This window comes from Rhineura floridana, chromosome 3 (assembly GCF_030035675.1).
Source record: "Rhineura floridana isolate rRhiFlo1 chromosome 3, rRhiFlo1.hap2, whole genome shotgun sequence".
NCBI classification, from domain to species: Eukaryota; Metazoa; Chordata; class Lepidosauria; order Squamata; family Rhineuridae; genus Rhineura; species Rhineura floridana.
The window spans coordinates 107,637,151-107,663,935 of NC_084482.1; the positions used below are offsets into that span (position 1 = coordinate 107,637,151).

A 26,785-nucleotide genomic window follows, 5' to 3' on the forward strand; every position below is an offset into this window, starting at 1 on the left:
TTTAATTTGGTCCTTTCATGTCAGCTACTTTAATCTATTTATTATCAATACAGTAGTCAATTTAGGATTATAATTTCTAAAGGATGGTCAAGATTAGCCAATTTAGGATTGTAATTTCTAAAGGGGGTCAAGATTAATGATTACAATACTGGGAGAGATAGGTGATATTAAGTGAGGCAATAGATCTAAATCTTTCTCTGGAGAGTTGTTGATAATCATAGCCTAAGAATTAAATTTCCTGAGTTTGGCTTCTTTGCACAGGTTGGGAATAAAATGTATAGCACTTTTGAGCCCCTCAGAGGGCACAGATAAATGAATGAATGATTAAATAAATAAATGTAATATAATTAACAGGCATAGCCAGCAGGTGCAGACCTTGAGAAGGCTCCTTAATCTTTAGAAGACAGAATTTAATCAGGTGTAGATTTTCCCATCATGGTGCAATAGTGACAGATGTCACACCTGGAGGCATTTTCCCTTGTTGCATCACTTGAAGGTATTGGATACCTATGAGGGTCATGGCTTAGTACTCCTATTATCCTAGACTGAGATGAACGTTTAATGTAAGCTGCAATTGTGCATTATTTTTTTTGGTTCACTGCATTCTTATCATTTGGTGTTTTTATTATAGTATTAGATAAACACATAGAGAGGGCAGTGGACATAACTACTAATGGAAGGGAGATGGGTGACCATTTTTACAGATTCCTCATCAGCTCCAGATAGGTGGGGGACCTCCTTATATCTAGGGCTATTCATAAACATAGAAACTTTAAAGGTGACACAGATGGCTGCAGGGGGAAGGAGGAATTGGTGAAAATATCACCATCCCTCCCCCTTTCATTAGCAGAGGTGTCTGCTAGATCATTAGCAATTCAGTGAATGGAAGGGCTGGATTCCACTCATATTGCTGGACTGTTTTAAATAAAGAAGGAGCTTTTGTAGGAAACAAAGCAATTAGAGTATATATATTTAAGGTCTACTGTATTGTTGTTGTATTTCAATATTTAAGAAATATGTTTTTAGACAAAAAGTCTAAAGAGTTTAAAAAGAGCATCTATGGTCTTCCGTCCTTGGAGGAATAGTTCTCTCTTTGGGTAACAGAAAATGGATTGTTTTCCACTTATGCCATTCCTGAAGCCAGAGTTAAACAGAGGAACTACTTGGAATGGAAAGAGAACATAAGTAGAGCTCTTCTGCATCAAATCCAAGGGTCCATCTAGCCCAGATTCCTGTTTTCTGCAGTGACCAACCAGATGCCTCCAGGTAACCCACAAACTGGACATGAGGGCAATAGCCTTACTCTGTTATTTCTTTGAAGAAACTGGTTTTAACAGCATACTGTCTCTGAACATGAAGGTTCCATTAAATAATTGCAATCTACATCTGTTGAAATACCTATCCTTCATGAATATGTCAAATTCCCTATATATATAGTGGCTATCACATCTTGTGGCACTGAATTCTATAAATTAACTATGCATAATGTACTTCTCTCTGTCTTGAATCTATTGTGAAACCATTTTATTGGGTGATTCAAGTTCCAGTATTATGCGATAGAATATTCCCTTTGTTTCTGATATTCAGGTGTGAGTGCCGTTGCTTATGTAGCTAAAATGGCATACATGGGAGAGACATCAGTAAGCCTGGATGAACTCCCAAGTTTTGCAGAAGCAGAGCTTGGAAAAGTTACTTTTTTAAACTACAACGCCCATCAGCCCCAGCCAGCATGGCCACTGGGTTGGGCTGATGGGAGTTGTAGTTCAAAAAAGTAACTTTTCCGACTTCCGGGAAGGGTGACTTAGCCTGTGCCTGCTTTTGAGACGGGCTCCTGCCTCAAAAGAAGCTTATTCAGATATATCAGTCAGTTTTTTCTTTTTTTTTTGACTGATTAAACTTCTCCCGGGTAGGGAGAAACGAAGAGATTAACCTCAAAGCCTATTTTTGTTGGGACGACCAGATCTCATTAATTTATGGGACGAGGTCCAGCCGACGAAGGTGGGACGGATTTTCAACAGCAAGCTCTATCTGTTAAAGCGAACGTTCATCTTATCTTCTAAGAGAGAACGCACTAACAGGCAAGCACCCTTCTTTCTATATTTTTCTTTTACTTGACTTAAATTGTTGCTGTTTAAAAGAGATTTGCCAGATTGATCGGTTTTTGACATCTCACTGGGGAGCCGTAACTTCTCTCTGCTACGCACTAATTAATAGCTTATCTCTGTTTTTGTTGCAAAAAGCTGTCCTGGATTTGCATTCTAAAGATACACACAGAAGAGGGATTTCTATTCCAGATTTTTATTTTGAAAAATATTATACTGTTTTGAGACTACTCTCTTTTTGGTCTATTTTATTTTGACGAATCTGTTTCTTGACGATTGCCATTAATTGCTTCGATCCTGGGAACTGCATTTTGTTTACTTAACTATTGGAGAGATAAGGCTGTCTGCTCTGTTTATACTGTGATGTCACCAAGTTTGGAGTATTAACCCAATTGTTGCTGAAATAAGAAGTGGTTTTCCTATATTTTTCTTTTAAAATGGCAATTAAGAAAGTGGCTGAGAATCTGGAAATAACTATGTTTCAGAGAATAATGAATGAGATTGAGATAACGAAAATTGAATTGAGTAAAATGAAGCAGGAGATTAAAGATATAAGGGTCCCTGTGAGAGAGGTGACCCTGGAAGGGGTCCCTGTGAGAGAGGAGACCCCGGAGATTGGAATAGGGGTCCCTGTGAGAGAGGACACCCTGGAGACTGGAATAGGGGTCCCTGTGAGAGAGGAGATCCCGGAGATTGGAACAAACGTGGAACAGGAACAAGATTTGGAGTCTATGGACTTTAGAAATAAAATCTATTGTTTGGAACTCAATGTTATCTCTGAAGAAATTAATGAAGATTCTAGAGATAAAGTTATCAATGGCATGGATTATCTTCTGGACTGGAATGATGTGATGGAGCCCAATATAGAGAAAATCTATGGAATTAACTGCAGCCATGTGACAATGGAAAAACTTTTAAGAGATGACCCAGTGTATTTTGAAAAAAAGAACAGAGATATGATTTTACAGCAGTATTTCAGCAACTTATTCAGAATGGATGGCAAGAAAATATTTGGGACAGAGGTAATTCCCATCAGACTCTTATTATATGACTATGGCTTTGACAGCAAGATTATTATGGAATACTGATAATGGAAGATTGGATATTGAAATTACTGGACTTAACAAGACTACTGAAGATGGAAGATGGAAAATGGAACTAATAGAGATAATAGAACAATGGCTACTGAAATTACTGAACCTAACAGATTCTGAGGTGATGGATTAATTGAAATGTTTATTTTGACTATGGTTATGACAATAAGATTATCATAATTAGTAATGAGATGGATTAATCGATATGCTTATCTGGAAAAAAAAATTGATAGATATATTTCTTAAAGAATTGAAACCTCTCTTTGACTTTTTGTGGAAAGAATAAAGTAATGTTTATGAGATTTGATGATTAAGTAAGATAACTACTGGAGGAAAGTGATTTTATAATATGACTTAAGAGACAGGATTGCTATATATTATAGACTTATAACTGATTTGATCTTTGACAAATGGGAAGTCAATATTTTACTCTTTATTTTTTTTTTTTTTCTTCTTTTCTTTTTTTCTTTTTGTTTGACTATTTTTGATTTTGTTTTTTGTCTTTGAATGTTTTATGATTTTGTCTTGTATGTTTTATGAAAATCTGAATAAAAATTATTGAAAAAAAAAAAAAAAAGTAACTTTTCCAAGCTCGAAGTATAACTTCCCCCAAGACCTGGACCACTTGAAAACTGCTGAGGGTCTTGGCAGACCACTTTATGATTTTTCTATCTGTTGGGGCAATTGTGATGCACTGTACTAGATGCTGTATGATTTTTAATTGTATTCTTATTGCTTCTTTTTTTAAATCTATTGTATTACACAGACCTCAACTCTCTTAAGAGCTGGATTCTCCAGGGAATCATCTATCATGCAAACTCTTACTGTACAGAAAAACGAAAGCTTCCCTGTAAAAGGGTACCTTAGTGGGATAGGGTTAAATTCCTAATTTTGTTTATGTATTAACTGAATTTATACATTGTGTTACATCTTGGTTTCATCTGTTCATTTGCTGTCTACTAATCTTATAGCATCCAAACCACAAGGAAAAAACTAGGTTAAAGTTCACTGAAATTCATATGATTAAGCAGCAATAGGATCTACTGGCATTCCTCATGACTAAATTAGTTTTACAAAGTAATATCTGTGAAAAATACATGTTGGTTTAGAGGAGCTGAGTGCAGAAAAGAGAAGTGAGGTTCCTGAAGGGAAGTACAATATTCAGTAAGAGGACAAATTTGTATCTGTGACTCAGGAGATACTGAAGACACGCCTCCTTATTTATTTAATAGTATACCCATACAACTTGGCTTGAAAAGTGTTATTGCTCTTGGTTGTTGAAGGAGCTGTGCGGGGCAATAGCTCAGAAAACATATTTCTGTTAGTGTCAATGAGAATATATTTAGGAAGAGGGCAGAATTCACTTGACAAAAGCATTTTTGATGTAGTTTAGTATACTGTGTAAGAGTTGTGTATTTTTAATACCATACTGTAAAAAAGCTTCTAACAATGGCAAACGTTTGCTGAAAGTTTCCTGTTTGTAAAGCATTTTTTCCACTTTGTATTGCTGTATCACATAGCTAACACATTTTATTATTTTGACTATTTCGAAACTGAATCTTGAGGACATCCACGAAACAGTACACTTTTTATGTTTTTAGAAAAGTCTGACTTTGAGTAGATGCTGTGGCTCAATATTATATTGCACAGCTATAGATCAAATGTGACATTTGTAAAGAGCTGTACAAATTAATTAAGAACATAAGAAGAGCCTGCTGGATCAGGCCAGTGGCCCATCCAGTCCAGCATTCTGTTTTCACTCACAGTGGCCAAGCAGATCCCTATGATAAGTACACAGCTCTCCCCTCCTATGTTTTCCAGCAACTGCCTCCAACAGTGGAGGTAGAAAATAGCCATAGTTGTGATGTTAATAGCCATTGATAGCCAAATCCTCTTTGAATTTGTCTAATCCTCTTTTAAAGCAATCTAGGTTGGTGGCCATCACTCCCTCTTGTGGGAGTAAATTCCCTGGTTTTATTGTGTGCTGAGTGAAATAACTATTGATTTACAACAGTATAAATGAAAAGCAGTAACCTCTCAGCTGACAGCAAACCCAAAAGCATTAAAGGGCACCGTACTTCAACCCATCTTTTATATATTATTTGGCGTCCATTACTTACAACTAATGGTTCTTTATTTGAGTTCCAAAAACAGCTTCATTTACAAATGATTTTAAAACTACTATTTCATTTTAATATTAGTAAGAAATGCAAGAGACAGACAGTGAAATCAAAATCATTAGATTTTTAACTGAAAGTTTTTCCATGAGTGTTAACATCTTGCAACTGAGTTTTCCTCTTTAAGGTTCCTCTACAATCACATTATGCCGCAATCTAGGCGTGTTGGGATTATGTTCAATTAGCCAATCAGCCAGCCAACTCTATAGAACAAAAGAAAGATAGAAACAGGTCATCTTCAATTTCATTTTCACATGAACATAAGATTTGCTGATAGGAGCATTCAAACATTGCATCCTTGCATATAGAACCTCACTCAGAATGAACCCTATTTCTCTTAATAAGAAAATTAACCAAACAATAACGAATTTAATAATAAGAATGAACCAATTTTCTCTTAATAATTCCAATTTCCTCAACTGATATTTAAAAGGGAAATGCTTCTTAAAACTAATAAACTTTGCTTGCAATGATTCTCACCTTTTGCTTTTGAAAATGTACCTGCTTGTCTGAGTAGTCGATGGGGAAGGAGGCAATCAGTATAGATTAAGAACATAAGAAGAGCCTGCTGGATCAGGCCAGTGGCCCATCTAGTCCAGCATCCTGTTCTCACAGTGGCCAACCAGGTGCCTGGGGGAAGCCCGCAAGCAGGACCCGAGTGCAAGAACACTCTCCCCTTCTGAGGCTTCCGGCAACTGGTTTTCAGAAGCATGCTGCCTCTGACTAGGGTGGCAGAGCACAGCCATCATGGCTAGTAGCCATTGATAGCCCTGTCCTCCATGAATTTGTCTAGTCTTCTTTTAAAGCCGTCCAAGCTGGTGGCCATTACTGCATCTTGTGGGAGCAAATTCCATAGTTTAACTATGCGCTGAGTAAAGAAGTACTTCCTTTTGTCTGTCCTGAATCTTCCAACATTCAGCTTCTTTGAATGTCCACGAGTTCTAGTATTATGAGAGAGGGAGAAGAACTTTTCTCTATCCACTTTCTCAATGCCATGCATAATTTTATACACTTCTATCATGTCTCCTCTGACCCGCCTTTTCTCTAAACTAAAAAGCCCCAAATGCTGCAACCTTTCCTCGTAAGGGAGTCGCTCCATCCCCTTGATCATTCTGGTTGCCCTCTTCTGAACCTTTTCCAACTCTATCATATCCTTTTTGAGATGAGGCGACCAGAACTGTACACAGTATTCCAAATGCGGCCGCACCATAGATTTATACAACGGCATTATGATATCGGCTGTTTTATTTTCAATACCTTTCCTAATTATCGCTAGCATGGAATTTGCCTTTTTCACAGCTGCCGCACACTGGGTCGACATTTTCATCGTGCTGTCCACTACAACCCCGAGGTCTCTCTCCTGGTCGGTCACCGCCAGTTCAGACCCCATGAGCGTATATGTGAAATTCAAATTTTTTGCCCCAATATGCATAATTTTACACTTGTTTATATTGAATTGCATTTGCCATTTTTCTGCCCATTTACTCAGTTTGGAGAGGTCTTTTTGGAGCTCTTCGCAATCCCTTTTTGTTTTAACAACCCTGAACAATTTAGTGTCATCAGCAAACTTGGCCACTTCACTGCTCACTCCTAATTCTAGGTCATTAATGAACAAGTTGAAAAGTACAGGTCCCAATACCGATCCTTGAGGGACTCCACTTTCTACAGCCCTCCATTGGGAGAACTGTCCGTTTATTCCTACTCTCTGCTTTCTGCTTCTTAACCAATTTCTTATCCACAAGAGGACCTCTCCTCTTATTCCATGACTGCTAAGCTTCCTCAGAAGCCTTTGGTGAGGTACCTTGTCAACCGCTTTTTGAAAGTCTAAGTACACTATGTCCACTGGATCACCTCTATCTATATGCTTGTTGACACTCTCAAAGAATTCTAATAGGTTACTGAGACAGGACTTTCCCTTGCAGAAGCCATGCTGGCTCTGCTTCAGCAAGGCTTGTTCTTCTATGTGCTTAGTTAATCTAGCTTTAATCATACTTTCTACCAGTTTTCCAGGGACAGAAGTTAAGCTAACTGGCCTGTAATTTCCGGGATCCCCTCTGGATCCCTTTTTGAAGATTGGTGTTGCATTTGCCACTTTCCAGTCCTCAGGCACGGAGGAGGACCCAAGGGACAAGTTACATATTTTAGTTAGCAGATCAGCAATTTCACATTTGAGTTCTTTGAGAACTCTCGGGTGGATGCCATCCGGGCCCGGTGATTTGTCAGTTTTTATATTGTCCATTAAGCTTAGAACTTCCTCTCTCGTTACCACTATTTGTCTCAGTTCCTCAGAATCCCTTCCTGCAAATGTTAGTTCAGGTTCAGGGATCTGCCCTATATCTTCCACTGTGAAGACAGATGCAAAGAATTCATTTAGCTTCTCTGCAATCTCCTTATCGTTCTTTAGGACACCTTTGACTCCCTTATCATCCAAGGGTCCAATTGTCTCCCTAGATGGTCTCCTGCTTTGAATGTATTTATAGAATTTTTTGTTGTTGGTTTTTATGTTCTGAGCAATGTGCTCTTCAAATTCTTTTTTAGCATCCCTTATTGTCTTCTTGCATTTCTTTTGCCAGAGTTTGTGTTCTTTTTTATTTTCTTCATTTGGACAAGACTTCCATTTTCTGAAGGAAGACTTTTTGCCTCTAAGAGCTTCCTTGACTTTGCTCGTTAACCATGCTGGCATCTTCTTGGCCCTGGCGGTACCTTTTCTGATCTGCGGTATGCACTCCAGTTGAGCTTCTAATATAGTGTTTTTAAACAACTTCCAAGCATTTTCAAGTGATGTGACCCTCTGGACTTTGTTTTTCAGCTTTCTTTTTACCAATCCCCTCATTTTTGTGAAGTTTCCTCTTTTGAAGTCAAATGTGACCGTGTTGGATTTTCTTGGCAATTGGCCAGTTACATGTATGTTTAATTTAATAGCACTGTGGTCACTGCTCCCAATTGGTTCAACAACACTCACATCTCGCACCAGGTCCCAGTCCCCACTGAGGATTAAGTCCAGGGTTGCCGTCCCTCTGGTCGGTTTCATGACCAACTGGTCTAGGGAATAGTCATTTAGAATATCTAGAAACTTTGCTTCTTTGTCATGACTGGAACACATATGCAGCCAGTCTATGTCCGGGTAGTTGAAGTCACCCATTACTACCACATTGCCTAGTTTGGATGCTTCCTCAATTTCATATCTCATCTCAAGGTATCCCTGAGCATTTTGATCAGGGGGACGATAGATCGTTCCCAGTATTAAGTCCCTCCTGGGGCATGGTATCACCACCCACAACGATTCTGTGGAGGAGTCTGCCTCTTTTGGGGTTTCGAGCTTGCTGGATTCAATGCCTTCTTTCACATATAGAGCGACTCCGCCACCAATACGTCCTTCCCTGTCCTTCCGATATAGTTTATATCCAGGGATAACCGTATCCCACTGGTTTTCTCTATTCCACCAGGTCTCCGTTATGCTCACTATATCAATGCTCTCCACTAAGACCAAGCACTCCAGTTCTCCCATCTTGGTTCGCAGGCTCCTAGCATTAGCGTACAGGCACTTGTAAGCAGTGTCTCTCTTCAAGTGTCTTTGGCACTTGTGGTTAGGCCTGTGGTAATTTTGCTCTTCTGAATTTATATCCTGTGCCCCTGCTCTCACAATGCCTACTTCTAGGCCTACCCCTTTTAAAATTTCATCATTTCTTTGTTTTTTATCCCAGGGGGGAGGTTTATTCCGAACCGGACCTTTCTCAGCTCCTGTCGGGTTTCCCCCCAGTCAGTTTAAAAGCTGCTCTGCCACCTTTTTAATTTTAAGTGCCAGCAGTCTGGTTCCATTCTGGTTCAAGTGGAGCCCGTCCCTTTTGTACAGGCCTGGCTTGTCCCAAAATGTTCCCCAGTGCCTAACAAATCCAAACTCTTCCACCCGACACCATCGTCTCATCCATGCATTGAGACTGCGAAGCTGGGCCTGTCTGGCTGGTCCTGCGCGTGGAACTGGTAGCATTTCAGAGAAAACCACCTTGGAAGTCCTGGCTTTCAGCATCCTACCTAGCAACCTAAATTTTGCTTCCAGGACCTCACGGCTGCATTTCCCCATGTTGTTGGTGCCAACGTGCACCACGACCACTGACTCCTTCCCAGCACTGTCTACCAAACTATCTAAACGACGGGCGATATCCGCAACCTTCGCACCAGGCAGGCATAACACCTTGCGGTCTACACGCCCATCACATACCCCACTGTCTATGTTCCTAATGATCGAATCACCCACTACAAGGATCCCTCCCCCCCTGGAGATATATCCTCGGCACGAGAGGATAGCTGCTCATCCCCCAAGGAATGGGTCCCTTCTAAGGGATCGTTTCCCTCATCCTCAGCTGGATGTTCTCCTTCCCCGAGACCATCGTTGTCCATGATAGCAGGAGAGCTATCATCGTTGGAGTGGGACACAGCTATAACGTCCCTGAAGGCCTCTGAAGATTGCTCCTGATGTACAAAGAATAATTGATTATGGGTATTCTAGCTTAATTGAGCCAAACTAAATATACAGATAAAGAAGTACTGGTCTTATCAGCCGTTAATTTTTCCTTTGCATTACCATTCTTGATACTGTTATGGGCTGAGTGCCCTATATTTTCCTATTGTTGGCCATCACGAGCTATCTACAGTCATTATAGAACTCAGACAGCACCCTGGTACTCACCACGGCTGCGGGGTCTGAGACAGGAGGTGAGACGACTAGAGCGCCGGTGGCGGAAATCTCGCTCTGAAGACGATCGGATACTGGTCAGAGCAACAATAGCTGCCACCAGGTGACAACAAAGGCAACGAAGAGAGAATTCTTTGCTGCCTCTATTGCGTCTGCAGAGTGTTGTCCCAGGAGGTTGTTCCAAGTGGTCTGAAGCCTGGTCGGTCCAGTTGCTCAGGAACCCATGGAATACTCTAAAGCCTCCTGTGACATATTTGCTAAACACTTTGCCGATAAAATCGAGCGCCTGAAAAGCATGATTCTGTGCGCCGTGGATACAGGAAGTGAGCTAGAGTCGGCCAGTTGCATTCCGGTCCGCTGGGATCGATTTCAGCCTCTTCCCTCTGAGGAAGTGGACAAGGTGCTCTCTACGGTGAAGCCAACCACTTGTCTTCTAGATCCTTGCCCATCATGGCTCATTATGAACTGTAAAGAGAGGCTGAGCGAAAGGATCAAGGCAGTGGTAAATGCATCCTTGGAAGAGGGTGCAATGCCATCAGCCCTCAAAGAGGCAATAATAAATCCCATCTTGAAAAAGTCCTCCTTGGATCCTCAAGAGCTAAATAACTTCCGCCCAGTCTCTAACTTACCATTCTTGGGCAAGGTGATTGAACGAGTGGTGGCCAAACAGTTGCAGACACACTTGGATGAAGCAAATTATTTGGATCCATTCCAATCGGGCTTCAGGACTGGACATGGAACTGAAACAGCCTTGGTCGCCTTGGTAGATGATATGAGGAGGGCGTTGGATAGGGGAGAACATACCCTCCTCGTCCTCCTGGATCTCTCAGCGGCTTTTGATACTGTTGACCACGGTATCCTTTTAGACCGCCTGGAGGGATTAGGAATAGGGGGCACCGTTTTGCGGTGGCTTCGTTCCTATCTTTCTGACAGGCATCAGCGGGTGGCATTGGGGGATGAGGTTTCAGACCCTTGGCCTCTCAATTGTGTAGTGCCACAGGGTTCTATCCTCTCCCCCATGCTATTCAACATCTATGTAAAGCCGCTGGGGGCCATCATCAGGAGATTTGGGCTGCAGTGTCACCAATATGCGGATGACACTCAGCTCTATCTCTCGTTTAAGTCCTCCCCAAGGTTGGCTGTGGATACCATGTCCAAGTGCCTGGAATCTGTTAGTGAATGGATGGGAAGGAATAGGCTGAAGCTTAACCCTGATAAGACTGAGGTGTTGCTCGTGGGAGACAAGAGTAAGTTGGGAGATATAGACCTGGTGATTAATGGAGTAAAATTGCCCCTGAAAGACCAGGTCCGTAGCCTCGGGGTCATTCTCGACTCCCAACTGTCCATGGAGGCTCAGGTTTTGGCAGTGGGTCAGGCAGCTTGGTATCAACTTCATCTGATACGGAAGCTGCAACCCTACCTTCCTGTTCATCTGCTCCCACAAGTAGTACATGCCCTTGTCTCCTCTCGCTTAGACTACTGTAATGCGCTCTACGTGGGGCTGCCCTTGAAAACGACTCGGAAACTACAGCTGATACAAAATGCGGCGGCATGTTTAATTAGTAACTGCCATCGCCGTGATCACATCACGCCAGTGTTAGTAGATCTACACTGGTTACCAGTTGTTTACCGGGCCCAATTCAAGGTGCTGGTACTGACCTTTAAAGCCCTGTACGGTGTTGGCCCAGTTTATCTGAAGGAGCGCCTCCAGCATCACCAATTAGGCCGCCTAACTAGATCAGCCGCACAAGGCCTTCTCTCGATTCCGCCAGTTGAAACAGCTAGGCTGGTACGAACCAGAGAGAGGGCATTTTCGATTGTGGCCCCCACCCTCTGGAACTCCCTTCCTTTCAATCTTCGCCATGCCCCCTCCTTGATAGGCTTTCGCCGAGCCTTAAAGACCTGGCTATTCAGGCAGGCCTATGAGAATTCTGGGGTATGTTAGTTTTTAATTACCTGAAAGAGGTGTTTTAGTTTTTAATATTAGTATGTTTGTATTGGTTTTACACTGTATTTTGTTGTGCATGTGCATCGCCTGGAGTGGCCGTTGGCTCTGCCAGATGGGCGACTCACGGGTGAACTTTTGTTATTATTATTACTATTATTATTATTATTATTATTATTATGGGATTGGGGTAGATTAGTTTTATGATGTTAAATTGGTTGGTTTTAGTCTGTTTTTGATTGCTGCTGATATGTATACTATGTTTTTATATTGTTGTACGTCGCCTAGAGTGTCCGTTAACTCGGACAGATAGGCGACACAGAAATAAAATTTATTATTATTATTATATCTCTCATCTATCGTCTCTCGTCTCTCATCTCTCTAATGTCTCATCTATCTAATCTATCATCTATCTATCTAATCTATCATCCATCTATCTATCTATCTGTCTAATCATCTATCTATCTAATCTATCATCTATGAGAAAAAATAAGTGGTGTTAAGATATAGTTAAAATTCACTAATAGGCAAAAAAAACTTGTGGTTTATGAACGTACCTATAGCCAACAGATATTTCTATCAAACTTTAAAAAGCAGAGAAATTGGGCAGCTATAGTGAATGCACCAGGGGAGCAGGAGACCTGACCTCCTCTCTGAGATATTGTACTGCCCTACAAATTTGAAAAAATGCAAACACAATTTGGGTTGGTCTTTCACAGTCCAATCTACTTCCTGTGTAGCTTGGAAGAATTTGGAATTTGGAGGGGGAGGGAGGGGCAAAGGATGGGAGAGGGAATGGGCAAGAGGAAGGGGATAGGAGGGAGGAGGAGGGGAGGTTTGATCATTTGCATGCTTTTTGAGTTCAGTGGGATTTACTCCTGTGCAATCATGCTTAGGATAGGTGAAACTAACCTGGGGGAGGTATAGGAGAGAGGGGAGGGGAGGAAATTGGGTGGGTGGACACGGGGCAGAGGGGAAGCCCCTTTCCTTTCCAAAAGGAAAACATTGTGAACAGTATCATTGCTCTTCAGGCTTTCCCCCACCTTTTTATTCTACAGCAGGCACATGTAGCCTCCCACCCAAATTTAAACCAAAGCTGTCCCTGGCCACATCCACACCAGACCTTTATTTCACTTTAGACAGTCATGGCTTCCCCCAAAGAATCCTGGGAAGTGCAGTTAGTAAAGGGTGCAGAGAGTTGCTAGGAGACACCCTGTTCCCCTCACAGAGCTTCAATCAGGGTGGCTGTCTGTTAAACCACTCTGGCCACTGGAGCTCTGTCAGGGGAATAGCAGTCTCCTCTTAGAACCCTTCACAAACTACATTTCCCAGGATTCTCTGAGGGAAGCCATGACAGTCTAAAGTGAAATAAAGGTCTGGTGTGGGTGTGGCCCCCTGATTAGCCTAGCCAAGCCAAGCAGCTGTGACTCTGGCTTTTAGAACACTGAGAGTTGGTTCTTACTGAGCATTCCTGGGCTTATCATTGACTATAATGCTAAATTTCTTAAATTAATTAAAAATCAGATAACTTTTAAACTGCAGAAGAGGAAGATCAGGGTATTGGGAAAGGTCAGTAATAGGATTACAGGTATTCTGTGAAGATGGCTGATTTTTAATGTATTTCAACAGATTTGAGAACTCTGACAGAAAACAGTACAAAAGGGGTCTGTTTTTTCTCTTTTTACACTTTGAACTCTCAATTCTCTGTTTTGTGTATCACCTTGGTTGTTAAGCAAGCATTTCTGAGTTCAGGACTATAGGTTTTGTAAGGTTTTGTTTTGAAATGAGCTTATGGGAAGCATCAGAATGGATGGGGTATTTTCAATTTAACATTGTGGAATGTGAGAAATCCATGCTGGTTATAGTATACAGTCACTCTTGTGGCTGTATAATACAAGCTGGATTTGGTGCTTTACTGTTTACCCACCTTAAATTCTCAATTTCTGGACAGACAGTCAATGTGTCTTTGGGTAGTACACAAAGAGATAAGACAACCTTAGTTTCATTTTATGACTGCAGCTGCCCATTGCAGATTGCAGTAGTGTGTTGAGACCTCCGAGGGAATGAAGTAGCAGACAGAGTTCACGTCATATCAAATGTTAGTTAACAGATAGAAGCAGTGCCTAGACTGAGATAAGCAAATGCTATAAAAATCAGATAGCCATAGCGATTGGAGTCAGTTGTCTCTGACACTGACTGAAGACAGAAGAGAACATCTGCTCTGAGTGTTGAGGTCCATGAACACCATGGGTGAGAATACTCTTTTACTGAGATGAAGTGATGTATGCTATACCTTGAAATGTAACTTATTAGTGTACATTCCCTGTGTTTGTAATGTGTAAGATTGTTGTTCCGGTATAAAGTTGTTCACTTGCAGCTGTGAATATATATCTTATATGTTTATAATAAATAGAAATCTATGAGAATTTCCATTATTGTTCTTTCCATTTTTTTTACCTGAGACATCCTTAGACTTGAGAAGGCTCTCAAGTGGGATCTCTGCCTACCTGGTTCACCTGATCAGATCTAACTGATGGCAAAAACTGTGGAAGCTTAGATGACGACAATGTTTGTCATGGAAGTTACCTGGGTAGATTCGGACCGAGGGGAGATGCAAGAATCCTCAATATTGTGCACATCTTCACAGACGAAGATGGTTGAAGCCCATCTCAATACAAAAGGGTCAATTGTATTGGTTTTATGGTATTCTGTGTTCCATTGTATTTACATAAATTGCTATACACAACTTTATATTTTAAATGGGTAGGCAGTTTATATTTTTATATTTTTCATAAATAAACATTTTCAGAGGCAGTGCGGCTGGAATTAGGTCCCCAAACCAACAACAAGTTCTCCGTTGTTCTCTCACATTAGCATTAGGACCCTAACGCTTTGATGCTGGCAGTCATTGTGATACATACGAAAGGATCTGCTGGTTTCCTCTTACACAGTTCTGTAAGTCCTTTCAGCAGTGTAGGAGTGACATAAAGGTTCAGGTAATCTTTAGCAGCTTGTCCAACAGGGATAGGTTCAATAATCACTAGAAAAAGGAATTACACATTTTTAATGTAATTCTATTTCTTTAAAACTAATCCATTACCTTCAAATGTTGAACATACTCTGTGCTTGTTTTCAAGGTTGAGAATGGGAACACACACACATTGCATAGAATGTAATGTCTGAACTAGAAGGCACCATCTTAAGAATGTAAGAAGAGTCCTGTTGGATCAGAAAAGTACCATCTAGTCCAGCATCCTGTTCTCACAGTGGCCAACCAGATGCCTATGGGAAGCCTGCAAGCAGGACCTGATGCAATAGCATTTTCCCTACTTGTGATTCCCTGCAACTGGTATTCAGAGCACTACCGCCTTCGATAGTGGAGGTAGATAGCAACTATGGCTAGCAGCCATTGACAGCCTTATCCTCCAGGAATTTGTCCTCTTTTGAAAGCTTTCCAGGTTGGTGGCCATTGCTCTGTCTTGTGGGAGCAAACTCCATAGTTTAAAAGTTGTGCTGTGCAAATAAGTACTTTATTTTGTTTGTCACAAGTCTTCCAATTTTAAGCTTCTCTGGATGGCCCCGAGTTCTAGTATTATGAGAGAGGGAGAAAAACTTCTGTCAGCTTACCAACCTTTTTTCTAAACTAAAAATTCCCAAAGTTATAATCTTCCTAGTGTCTTGATAATTTTGGTTGCCCTTTTCTGAAACTTTTCCAACTCTACACTATCCTTTTTGAGGTAAGGCAGCCATAACTATACAAGTGTGGTCACACTATAGAGTGTATAGTGGTATTATGATATTGACAATTTTATTTTTAATACCTTTCCTAATAATCCCTAACTTGGAATTTGCCTCTTTCACAGCTGCTGCACACTGGGTCAACATCTCCATTGAGCTATCTACTATGTTCCCAAGGTCTTGTTCCTGGTGTGACCTCGCCAGTTCAGACCCAATAAGCATGTATGTGATTTATTTATTTATTGTTCCAATGTGCATTGTTTTACACTTGCTTACATTGAATTTCATTTGCCATTTTGCTGCCCATTCACCCAGTTTGGAGAAATTCTTTTGAAGCTCCTTGCAATCCATTTTTTTTAACCACCTTGAACAATTTTAAAGTGTTTTTAGCGTTTCTGTTTGCTGCCCTAGGCTCCTGCTGGGAAGAAGGGCGGGATATAAATAAAATAATAAATAAAATAAAATAAATTTAGTAACACCAGCAAACCTGGCTGTCTCACTGCTTGCCCCTAATTTCAGATCATTTATGAACAAGTTAAAAAGCACAGGTCCCAATACAGATCCTTGTGGGGATTCCACTTACAAGATCTGAACAGGGTGGTTTGTTACAGATGCTGTTGGAGGTCACTGATTTATAGGGTTGCCATAAGTTGTAATCGATTTGAAGGCACATAACAACAACCACTGGGAAAACTTTCCATTTATTCCTGTTCTCTGCTTCCTGTTCTTTAACCAGTTACTGATCTATAAGAGGGCCTCTCCTCTTATTCTGTGACAGCTAAGCTTACTCAGGAGTCTTCCGTGAGGTACTTTATCAAAAGTTCTTTGAAAGTCTAAGTATACAATGTTGACTGAATGGCCTATATCTAAATGCTTATTGACAGCCTCAAAGAACTCACATGTATCCAGTCTGTGGGAGGATATCTTATTTAAATGAGCAATCTCTCTGACTCTGCCAACCAAACTCTGTGGGGTCTGGATCACGGGTCCACAAATACATAATAATTTGGGTGTGTGTCTCTGTATTATGTTCTCCAAGTGATTAAAGGCAGGGAAGATGTGCACATGCATGAGCCCACAGTTCATTTGTCATGTTACTATAGAGAGAAATATTGAGGCACACTCAAATTGCTTTTGTTATGCGGTATTGCATTTATTTTACATTTATAGAACAATGTTTTGGAAAATCTGTTACTCTTTCCCCAGCAATCAATGTTAATTCCTACAGTTTGGTTGTGCAAATTATCATGGATGCTACTGAATAGGGTGCCCCACATATTTATGGCATTTTACATCATGCCTTCTTTTGTGACTAAAAAAATCTGGTTACTACAAAAATTATGCCCTCTGCAGCTGTGCGATCAGATTCTATGCAAAAACAGTATTAAAGTGTGCAATTGGCATTACCTTTTCTAAACACATAAAAGTTCTAACAGCAGTAATGTCTCCACGCTACTGTGTCACTTCAGGACCCTGAATATACTTTTCTTGTTGAATGTGCACTGAACTGCAAATCTGGTGGTTAACATTAATTTAAACAAAGACAACCCAGCCCAGCATAGCGCTCTCTCCTGCAATAAAGTCTCTCCTCCCCACACCTTGCATTTCATTATATTGGAATGAGATATTATACTATTAGCTTGGGATCTCAAGTAGCGTGACCACAGTACATGAATAAACCCTAGACATATTTCTAGAAAGACCTTAAGGTTAAAAGGAGCCATGAGGTTGATTCTTCAGCACACTACTGATACAGGGTAAAACTGATTTGGGGTTATCTCCTGTGGAATTTGTATCAAAGGGGAGGATTAATATATAATCTATACAATTTATAAGAGAAAACATATATTATCTCCAGGGGAATGTAGCTGGCGTCAGCCACGTTAAAGTTTTGTACTATTATTTTGATCATGTTTAAAAATGGCCTGAATTATAAAAATTGTCCAATACAGACAAACTGTACCAACTTTGAGTGTTTATAGAAGCTCAAACCTCCTCTAGGATGCACACCTTAACATGGTGAAGGGGTTTGAGAGTACTGAAGAAGCTGAGAGCAATGCCGTCAGGAGTCTAGACCAGGAGGCTAGACTCCTAGCAGGGTCACCCAAGGTGGAATGGTCAAAGCTGAGACACCAGACTAAGATGCATCCAAACTCAGAGGAAAGCAATGGTAAACCACTTCTGAATACCTCTTACCATGAAAACCCTATGAACAGAGTATCCAAAATGCAATATGAGATAGTGCTGGAAGATGAGACCCCCAGGTCAGATGGCACTCAGCAAGCTACTGGGGAAGAGCGAGTAGCGCTATGACTAATGATGCCACTGGGTCAAAGCTGAATGGAAGCCCAGAGGCTGATGTGTACAGATGTGAGAGTCCAGAGCTGAATTTATTTTTAGAAGCAGGTTCCTTCAAATTCAATTGAACTTATTCCTAGGTAAGGTTTCTTGTTTTTAGCTGATTTGAGAGACCAGGTGGGCTAGTTTAAATCTTTAAATAAATATATGTATTTTATTTACCTGTGAATGCTTCAATAAATCTACTAGGTCTACATGACTTTTATTGTAATGACAACCCAATATCATATAAACAATTTAGGGTAGATTTATGTGGCCCAGGGTTGGGCTGGCTACAGGTCCACCAACTGAATTACTTTTTAACAAACCTAAATATGTGAATATATACTGCTAGAAACCTTACTAAATGTGAACTGCTACTATTGAACCAGGATAATATGGGAAGGACCTGGTGTCAGCTATTTATAGAGAATTGTTGGATATCTCAACTGGACGTCTTCTAACAGGTCTCAAAAATCTCTGTGAAACAGATATGATCCTGACATAACTGAATCTAGATGGAAAAATCTTTGGACCTCTGAACCGTATAAATCTGTGTCCACCTATGTGAGAGAAAGTTCTTAAAAGATTTCCCATAGATGATACTGCACACTAGTGCAGCTATCCCATATGACCTTAGGTTTGGCACCCGATTGCTGCTGTGGGTGTGTGCCAGGGTCACATACTTCTATTTATGTTGGGAGTGCCCACTTGTTCACAACTTTTGGACCAAGGTTTATCACAAAATCACTAAGATTATCTGGGACCCTATTCAGATGACTCCACAGTTATCATTGTTAAATATGCTGGACAATCAAACTTCAGGCATTCATTTGAAATAACTATTAACGTGTCTACTGGTAGGTGCTCAACTTTCTATTGCTCAGAAATAGTAAGTATTACAACGTTTACATCTTTCTCTGTAGTATAACAGTGTCTCAAATCTGGTAAAGTCTGAGAAAATAACTCACAGCTTAAAAGCCCTGAAAAGATCTGAAGACCCAGAAACTTTCTAAACCATTTGTGGGAATTTGTTACTTATATCACTGCAAATAACTCACAACATTCTTTTCCTGTACCAGTGTGTGAAATTTGAAACTCATAACTATGATCTATGCAAATTATTTTCCTGTACTGATCTTACTCAGCTGTTAAAATTGTGTAAGTGGCCCTGAGATGGAATAGTCAAATATTCCCCTTCTTTGTTTTTGTTCTTGTTTTCTACTTAAATAAAAAAGTTTTTTTAAAAATCTAGGAGTAACATGGAAATTGTTTACTTTGGCAGCAGCCCTCCATGATCACAGGCAGAGAGGGGTCCTTCCCATTGCAAGCTACTTGATCCTTTTTTTTTTTACTTGAGATGCCAGGGAATGAATTTAGGACCTTCTGCATGCAAAACATGTGATCTCTTACTAAGCTGTGGCCCCATCTCTAAAATGGCAGTCGTCTTTGTGTTTCTGATAAATTAATAAAATGCCCTTCCTCCAAAGCAGCACAGGGCAATGTACAGCAAACATAAGCATAGCATCATAGCACTAAAAGAAATGTTTGTAACTCAGTAAAACACTGATTTAAATATTCCTGCTGAGGATTAAACATCCCATCATCAAGCCACAGAAGTCTATGCAATTAAAAATGTCTTCAGTTGATGCCTGAAGACTAACACTGAGGGTGACAGAGGTACTTCTGCTGGGAGATCATGACAGAGTTGGGGACCCACCACAGAGATGGTCCTGCTATACATCATTTTTCCTCTTCCCCCACTGAGTCCTGATGGGGACCATGAGTAGAACTCCCCCCAGCCAATCATAAGGATTGAGTTGGCTGGTAATGGAGGCTGTGCTACTGCACATATTTGAGTAGTGAACTGTTTATAGCTCTCTGGCTGTATAGACTACTGCCCTACTTCCTAAACCACTAAGAGTTGGTAACAGTGCAAACGTCTACCCAGAAATAAGTCTCGCTGAGTTCAGTGGGACTTACTCGGGTATTATTATTATTATTTTATTATTATTAATTTTTTATCCTACCCCTTCCTCCCAGGAGCCCAAGGCGGCAAACAAAAGGTAAGAGGGAAAAGGTTTGCAACTTAAGAATCTCCAAATATCAGAAACTGTAAATATGAAGAATATCTGGCAGACAAGGAAGTAATAATGTCCTAGACAAAACTCGATTGTTCTTTAAAACAGATTTTGATCACACAGGATCAATATACTGTTAAATATGGGGTTTGACCTATATACCAAACTGAAAGCTAGACAATATCTGAATAGGGTAGGTGTGGAGGGAGGAAGGGAACAGACAATGTTTCTCAAAGTAATGTAAAGGCAATAATTATGTACCTTCAGGAAACATGAACCGGATCTCCCTTTCAGCTGAGGAAAAGTTAATACTGCCATGAAGTCCATTTCTTAGATCATCTGTTCCATAGATTGCTCTTAAGCTACAAACCATAGTGACATGTTAGCGTGCTTAGTCACTGATACAACAATAAACTTCTAATTAACCTATTTGGTCACATGGACAACATAAAGGCTGCTGTTCTGCCACCTCAACTTTCATCCAGACAACTCTGTTCCTTTCTCCAAGAACAACCAACCTCATAGATTGAAGACGTATAGGGTGGCACAGGCTAGTGGGCCTGATACTGCATCTAGGCCTTAGATGCCTGCACTGTGATTTGCTAAACTTGCTTGATCTGCTGGTCCAGAGGGGTTAGGATACAGTGTAATCAGGAGGGCCACTGAAAGGGAGGCATACCATTGGAACATCACCTCCTCCCTACCAGCAGAAACCCTGCCAATTTGCCTGACAGAAAGCCCCCAAAAGGGATATGGCAGGGCAGAAAAGAGGTATGCCTGGCCACCACATCAAAGCCCCCCTTGGACCATGGCCACACCCTCACAGCCACGTGGATCCTATGCCAACAAAATGGCTGATGAAAGTGGGACATATCCCATAAGCAGCAACAGGCAGACTTGAACTTAGAATGAGACTGCTCCCCTCTCTGTCCATGCTGTGCCAGTGTGGGAGTGCTCCAGATGCAGCAGAGCCCCATATCCAATTGATGCACAGCACCAGAAGTAGGTTCTAAACCCTGCATGTGCCAAATATAGCCCTGCATGCATTCAAATACAAGCAGAGGTGGGTGGGGTGGCAGCAAGGACTGTGATGACTGTGCACTTGGAATGTGGCTGTGGCAACGTACATTTGCTTATGGTGTCGCCCTGAAGCAAATGAATTCTGTGTGTGGCTTCATGTGTGTTTGGATGAGGAGGGCATGCCTGCTGGGTGGTGTGTTTGGTTGGCTGCTGGTGGTGGAATTTCTATTGATGCCATGGGCGTGTCTTTGTGGCATGTGCTGGGCTTTTTCTCCAGCTGTGTTCCCCTCCAGCTGTGTTCCCCTCCAGCCACTGAGTGGGGTTTGGATGTAGTGGTTTTTGCACTGACGATTGCCAGCGATTGCACCACCTGATGGATTCCCATGATTTGGTTTGCTCAGTAAACCTTAAAAATGAACTTGTGTTAAGTTGGGCTTATGTATTATTTTAAATTGCACTGTCGCAATCCAATACCCATTTTGTGAAAGGAAGGTTGTAACATCAAAAATATTACTTTCATTAACTTCAGCTGGGCTATTTGGTGGTGGGTGATTCTTAAGTACAATGAACAGACGTTACCTGTCAGGATACGTTTCCTTAGCTACTATGCTACTTGAGGGTCCAAGCAGCTCCTTCCAGTATGAGATAGCTTTATGCCGAGCAAGAACCATCGCAACTAAAGGCCCAGAACTCATATAAGCTGTCAAGTTAGGAAAGAACATTTTTCCATACTGTTCTACATAGAAGTTACTACACTGCTCTGGGCTTAGTTGGAGCTTTCGTTTCTATTAAAAGAGAGAGAAAAAAACTTCTTAAAACCATTGTTCCAGGATAACCAAATACCGCAGTTAGCATTGACATATCACATTACAGATACATAGCACTTTATTTTCCAGCAATCTCTTTCTCAGGGCTGGCTCTAACATTAGGCAAGGTGAAGAGACCACCAGAGGCAGTAGGTGCAGGGGGGCAGCAGCGGCCCCCTGGCTGTTCATCCCAAGCCTCCCCCCATTTCCTTCCATTGTATCACAGAGCTGTGTGTGCTACACAGCCAGTTGTGGGCTCCCTAAACTAGCCTCTGCCTCATGTGTAGTGGAAGATACCATCCCTTCACAATAGTTAAAGTAAGATCCAACTGCTGGTCCAGTCAGCTTCTGTAGATGGAATGGGGAGTGGGTGCCTTCTTGTCTTTGCCCCAGACAGCAAAGGTATTGTGCAGGCTCCCCTTCTTCCAATGTTTAGATAGCACAGCCTGATGCCTTCTGTGCTCAAAGCTGCAGTGGGGAGAACTATACAGACCAGACTGCACTAGAGACCTTGATCAATGATCTCCACCTAGAGTTCAGTGCAGGAATTACCAATTATCCAGTTTTGTGGCCTTTGATATTGCTGATGTTAACCATGGGGTGCTGGGGACATAAACTGAAGATCAGACATGTATTGTTCTTCAGGTACCTAAGCAACCCTAGCAGAAGAATTGGATTATTCCCATCTGTCCCTCACCATGGGGCCTGTTGGCAACTGGGTAAGACTGTTTGGAAACACGGAGTCTGATGCCACCAGAAATCTGATACCCAGAATCTTTCCCTGTCTTTCCTTTTCAAGGTAGAGCACATGCTTTCCACATGGAAAATCCCAGGTTCAATCCCCGGCATTGCCTGGTGGGGCTAGGAAAGACTCCCCAGACTGAAACCCTGGAGAGCCACTGCCACTCAGTGTAGAAAATCCTGAGCTAGATGGGCCAATGGTCTGACTTGGTATAAGGTAACTTCTTATGTCTAATCGGGGATCATAGGAAGGCCTGTCGCAGCACTTGAGGTTGGAGTTTGTAAGAAGTGACATCCTCAATGTTCACACAAACTGTTACAAATCAAACATATTAAATATCAACTCAGTTCGCTCCACTCTCTCATGCCAAGTTTTCTTTATCAGGATCCTTAAAAAAATAGCCTATATTTGTAGAAAAGCATATTACCATTCAAATTTGATGCTAGTACTTTAATAACTGAAATGTGCTCAGAAGAGATAATTTGGGAAGAACAATGATTACCTACTTGTTTGCAAAAGTGGAATGGCATTTTTTTTTAAAAAACACACAAGAGGCTATAGCTGTGCAGTAGCGACATCAAGTGGTCATTTTCAATCAGTTCTTCATCATTGCAATACTTTCTCCAGAACTGCAAAACTGACATGGTTATGGAAGCATCATTCTGCTTTAGCAGTCTAGCCAACAGCAAACATTAGCAAACATGTCTGAACATCAAAAATATTTGTTATGGTGGTGTGCGGATGATGGCATATAATGAGTGTGAACTAATGTTCACCTATTAGATTTTATTTTCAGTATTGTTAGATAAGAATGTTATTTTGACAAGGAGGGTGCTTATTGTGGTATAGGTGCTGCAAGTGTTTGCAGCAAATGTACAAGATACCTGTAGCATCAAAGTGCTAGCCCATACTTCCCACCACTCATTTAATTTGGACTTATCTTTTCTTTGAAAAAAAAAAAACCATGTTAAAAAAACCTGTTGCCCATGACCTATTTGTGATATCTGAACAACCTGTTTTTAATATTGAACAAATGGAAATGGACTGCCTTCAAGCTGATTCCAACTTATGGCGACCCTATGAATAGGGTTTTCATGGTAAGCGGTATTCAGAAGTGGTTTACCATTGCCTTTCTCTGAGGCTGAGAGGCAATGACTGGCCCAAGGTCACCCAGTGAGCTTCATGGCTTTGTGGAGAACCCTGGTCTCCCAGGTCGTAGTCCAACACTCTAACCACCATGCCACACAACCAGATATTGGGGGAGGTGGGGAAAACACTAGGCACTGGCTTCAGCAGGACAGGGCTATCTGCCACTATCTGCCCTGTGGGAAGTATCCTGACTTTTGATATTTTTATTGTTTTATTAATGTATGTACATTGATGTTATTTGTAAGTTGCTTTGGAAAGATATGTCCTGTAAGGGAGGATATAAACAATGTAATAAATGAATAAACAGAAGCATATTGTATAAGTGTTTTACTTGAAGACAAGAACAAAGAGGTTATAAAAGTTGCTGGGTTAGGCCAGCAGGTCAAAAGTATATTAGCATTATTCTGAAGATGGGCAACTATAATTATATTATTTGCTAGTTTTAAACACAGTTCAATTTGCTGCTGATTACGTAAAACGTAATGCTTTTCAGGTTACCTGAACAATGGTGAATCCTGATCTGAGAATGACATCTTCTATTTCTACTTCTTTGTTGATGATATCTGGTTTAATGATTGCCAGGGTTCTTTCAACATAAATCTGTGGACTGGGCATTAACATCAGCATTTTGGCAGTTAAAATTCGTCCTCTTCTCTCACTGAAATGATAAATTTGTTATCCCATTCCAATTTACTCTCTGGTTAGTAGAGTGGATGAACTTTAATCGGGTTCTTCAGAGTTATTACTCCAAGATTTTTTTTTTTGGCCAATGTGGGTTAACACACAACCTGATCCTATGTATATATTTACTTGGAAGTATGTCCTGTTGAATCCCAGGGAAATATGTTTAGGATTGTTGCGTTTATGCTGACACCTTTGTATGGTTATGTTTCTTGAGCAGCTGTTTAACAGCCAGATATCAACCAGTGACCCTTGCTTAGTTACAGAGCTAGAAAAAGCGTCATCTGCTGATCCCTACCTCTTAGCTGCTTGCCCATAAAAAGCACCCCAATCCTATTCACTATAAAGTAAGTCTGGCTATGTCTGGGGTTGTGTGTGCGTTACTCCTTGGTTATCGTGCACAGGATTACACAGCCTTAAACATCACTCTCCTTCTTTGCTCCCCCTTCCCCAGGCCAGTCTCTTCCATTTTTACTTCTGCAAGCTGCCCTTATGAGAATGAGGGGTGTCGGTCGCTACCGTTCAATGGCAATCTGCCTCGCCTCGGATCATCTTGCCCCGAAGGCCACGCTGGGCAACTTTATGATCTTACCCAGTTAGGAGATCCCAGAGTTCTTTCTCCTTCCCCGCCGCCACACAGACATCACTCCGACCCGCGAGGAGTCTTATCTACAAACCTGCTAACGAGGCCACCAAACCCCATATACGGTTGCCTGGCAACTAGGGAAACTGAGATTAAAGCCGGCCCTACGGCAGCCGGCAAGGTCAGTTTTCGTCGTTCTACCTCGGGTCGGCTTGACTGCAGAGCGGTTGAGCTGGGTGAGAGAGTCTTGGATGGTTTTCTGCTCCTACAGCCGCAATGAATAGAAAGATGTGACTGGGCATGTGTCATCATCAGTACTTTACTACAACTGCAACAAAAAACCAGAGGAAAGACCATGACTCTGTGGTAGCGCATATGCTTTGTATGCAGAAGATCCTTGGTACAACCGGGGGTGTCTCCAGCCACGGCTGGAAAATACTCCTGTCTGAAACCCTAGAGAGCCACTGTCAGTGTAGATAAAACTGAGGGAGATGAACCAGTGGTCTGAATCAGTATAAGGCAAATTCCTATAATCCAAAGAGAAACAGTAATTCAGGTACGAACATGAGCTTTACCAACAATGAGAGCAGAGAACCTTGCCTCCAGAGTTAGAGGCTTACAATCTACAAGAGAGACAACAAAAGAACTGGTGGGATGCTTAATCAATTTTTTGTAACTGTTTATTTTATTTATTTACATTTCAGTTTAAGCATATAGCGGGAGAAGGACTTGATTTTAGGAGACAATGTGACTGAGAACCCAGCCTCTGGCTTCATTCATGGTTGAAACCACAAGTAAAGGCGGGGAGGGGGATGATTTTTGTAACATGTGGAAACAATCTATCCCTTCTTTAATAATAAGTTGAAGCCCAAGATGTGAACAACTCCAACATAATTTATCTTTATTTATTTAGTAGTAAATGTGTACCCTACCCTTCCTCCCAAAGGAGCCCAAATGGCAATCTTAAGACTTCTGTTTTAATATAAACCCTGTTGAAGACCTTGTCATGCTGTGGAACAGCAAGGCATGTTGGGCTCTTGACATGGTTGCCCCAGAGCACCCTCTCCAGCATTGTGGAGCCCAGTTTGCACCCTGGTACACCAGGGAGTTGGCAGTTAAAGAGGCTGGACGATGGCTAGAGCGCAAGTGGCAAAATACGTGCTGTGAGGCTGATTGGGCACGAATAAAACATCAAAACCGTGCCTACTGTGTGACGGTGAGGACGCCACCATCGCATCCTCAAGTAGCTGTCCAGTGGAGCTTTGTTGTATTGTCAGGGGTCTGTTAACATCAACTCCAGGAAATGGAGTTTTAGACCCTTTGAAGGCTCACTGTGAATTGTTTGCAAGGCACTTTGAGGGTAAAGTTGCTCACCTCCATAGCAGTGCATCATCCACATCTCCTGTAGCCCTCAGTGAGGTGTCCAGTGCAACGTCTGCTGCAAATTCTTGGGAACAGTTTCAGTTGATGCGGCCTGATCACATGGACAAGGTGCTTGCGACAATACAGCCAACAACGTATCCTCTTGACCCTTGCCCTTCTTGGCTTATTAAGGCTTGCTGAGGAGGATTGATCAAGTGGATCCAGGGTGTGGTTAATGCATTGTTGTGGGAGGGAGTGGTTCCAGCTGCCACCCT

General features: G+C 41.5%; 1 protein-coding gene across 2 annotated transcripts; it reads right to left on the reverse strand.

The window, feature by feature from the left end:
* Nucleotides 1-5,398: 5,398 nt before the first annotated feature.
* NME5 (NME/NM23 family member 5) lies at nt 5,399-25,285 on the reverse strand. 2 transcript variants are annotated; one of them, XM_061621931.1, is made up of 6 exons: nt 25,158-25,285; nt 24,383-24,542; nt 21,767-21,972; nt 20,429-20,529; nt 14,933-15,051; nt 5,399-5,576 (listed from the first exon to the last, which is right to left on the reverse strand). In XM_061621931.1, exons 2-6 carry the CDS (start codon nt 24,509-24,511, stop codon nt 5,496-5,498), a joined length of 636 nt encoding a protein of 211 aa, XP_061477915.1. In that variant the 5' UTR covers nt 24,512-24,542; nt 25,158-25,285; the 3' UTR covers nt 5,399-5,495. The 2 variants fall into 2 exon arrangements, with proteins under 2 accessions (XP_061477915.1, XP_061477916.1); XM_061621932.1 differs by having other exon boundaries at nt 5,501-5,576; nt 14,959-15,051.
* Between the last annotated feature and the right edge of the window lie 1,500 nt (nt 25,286-26,785).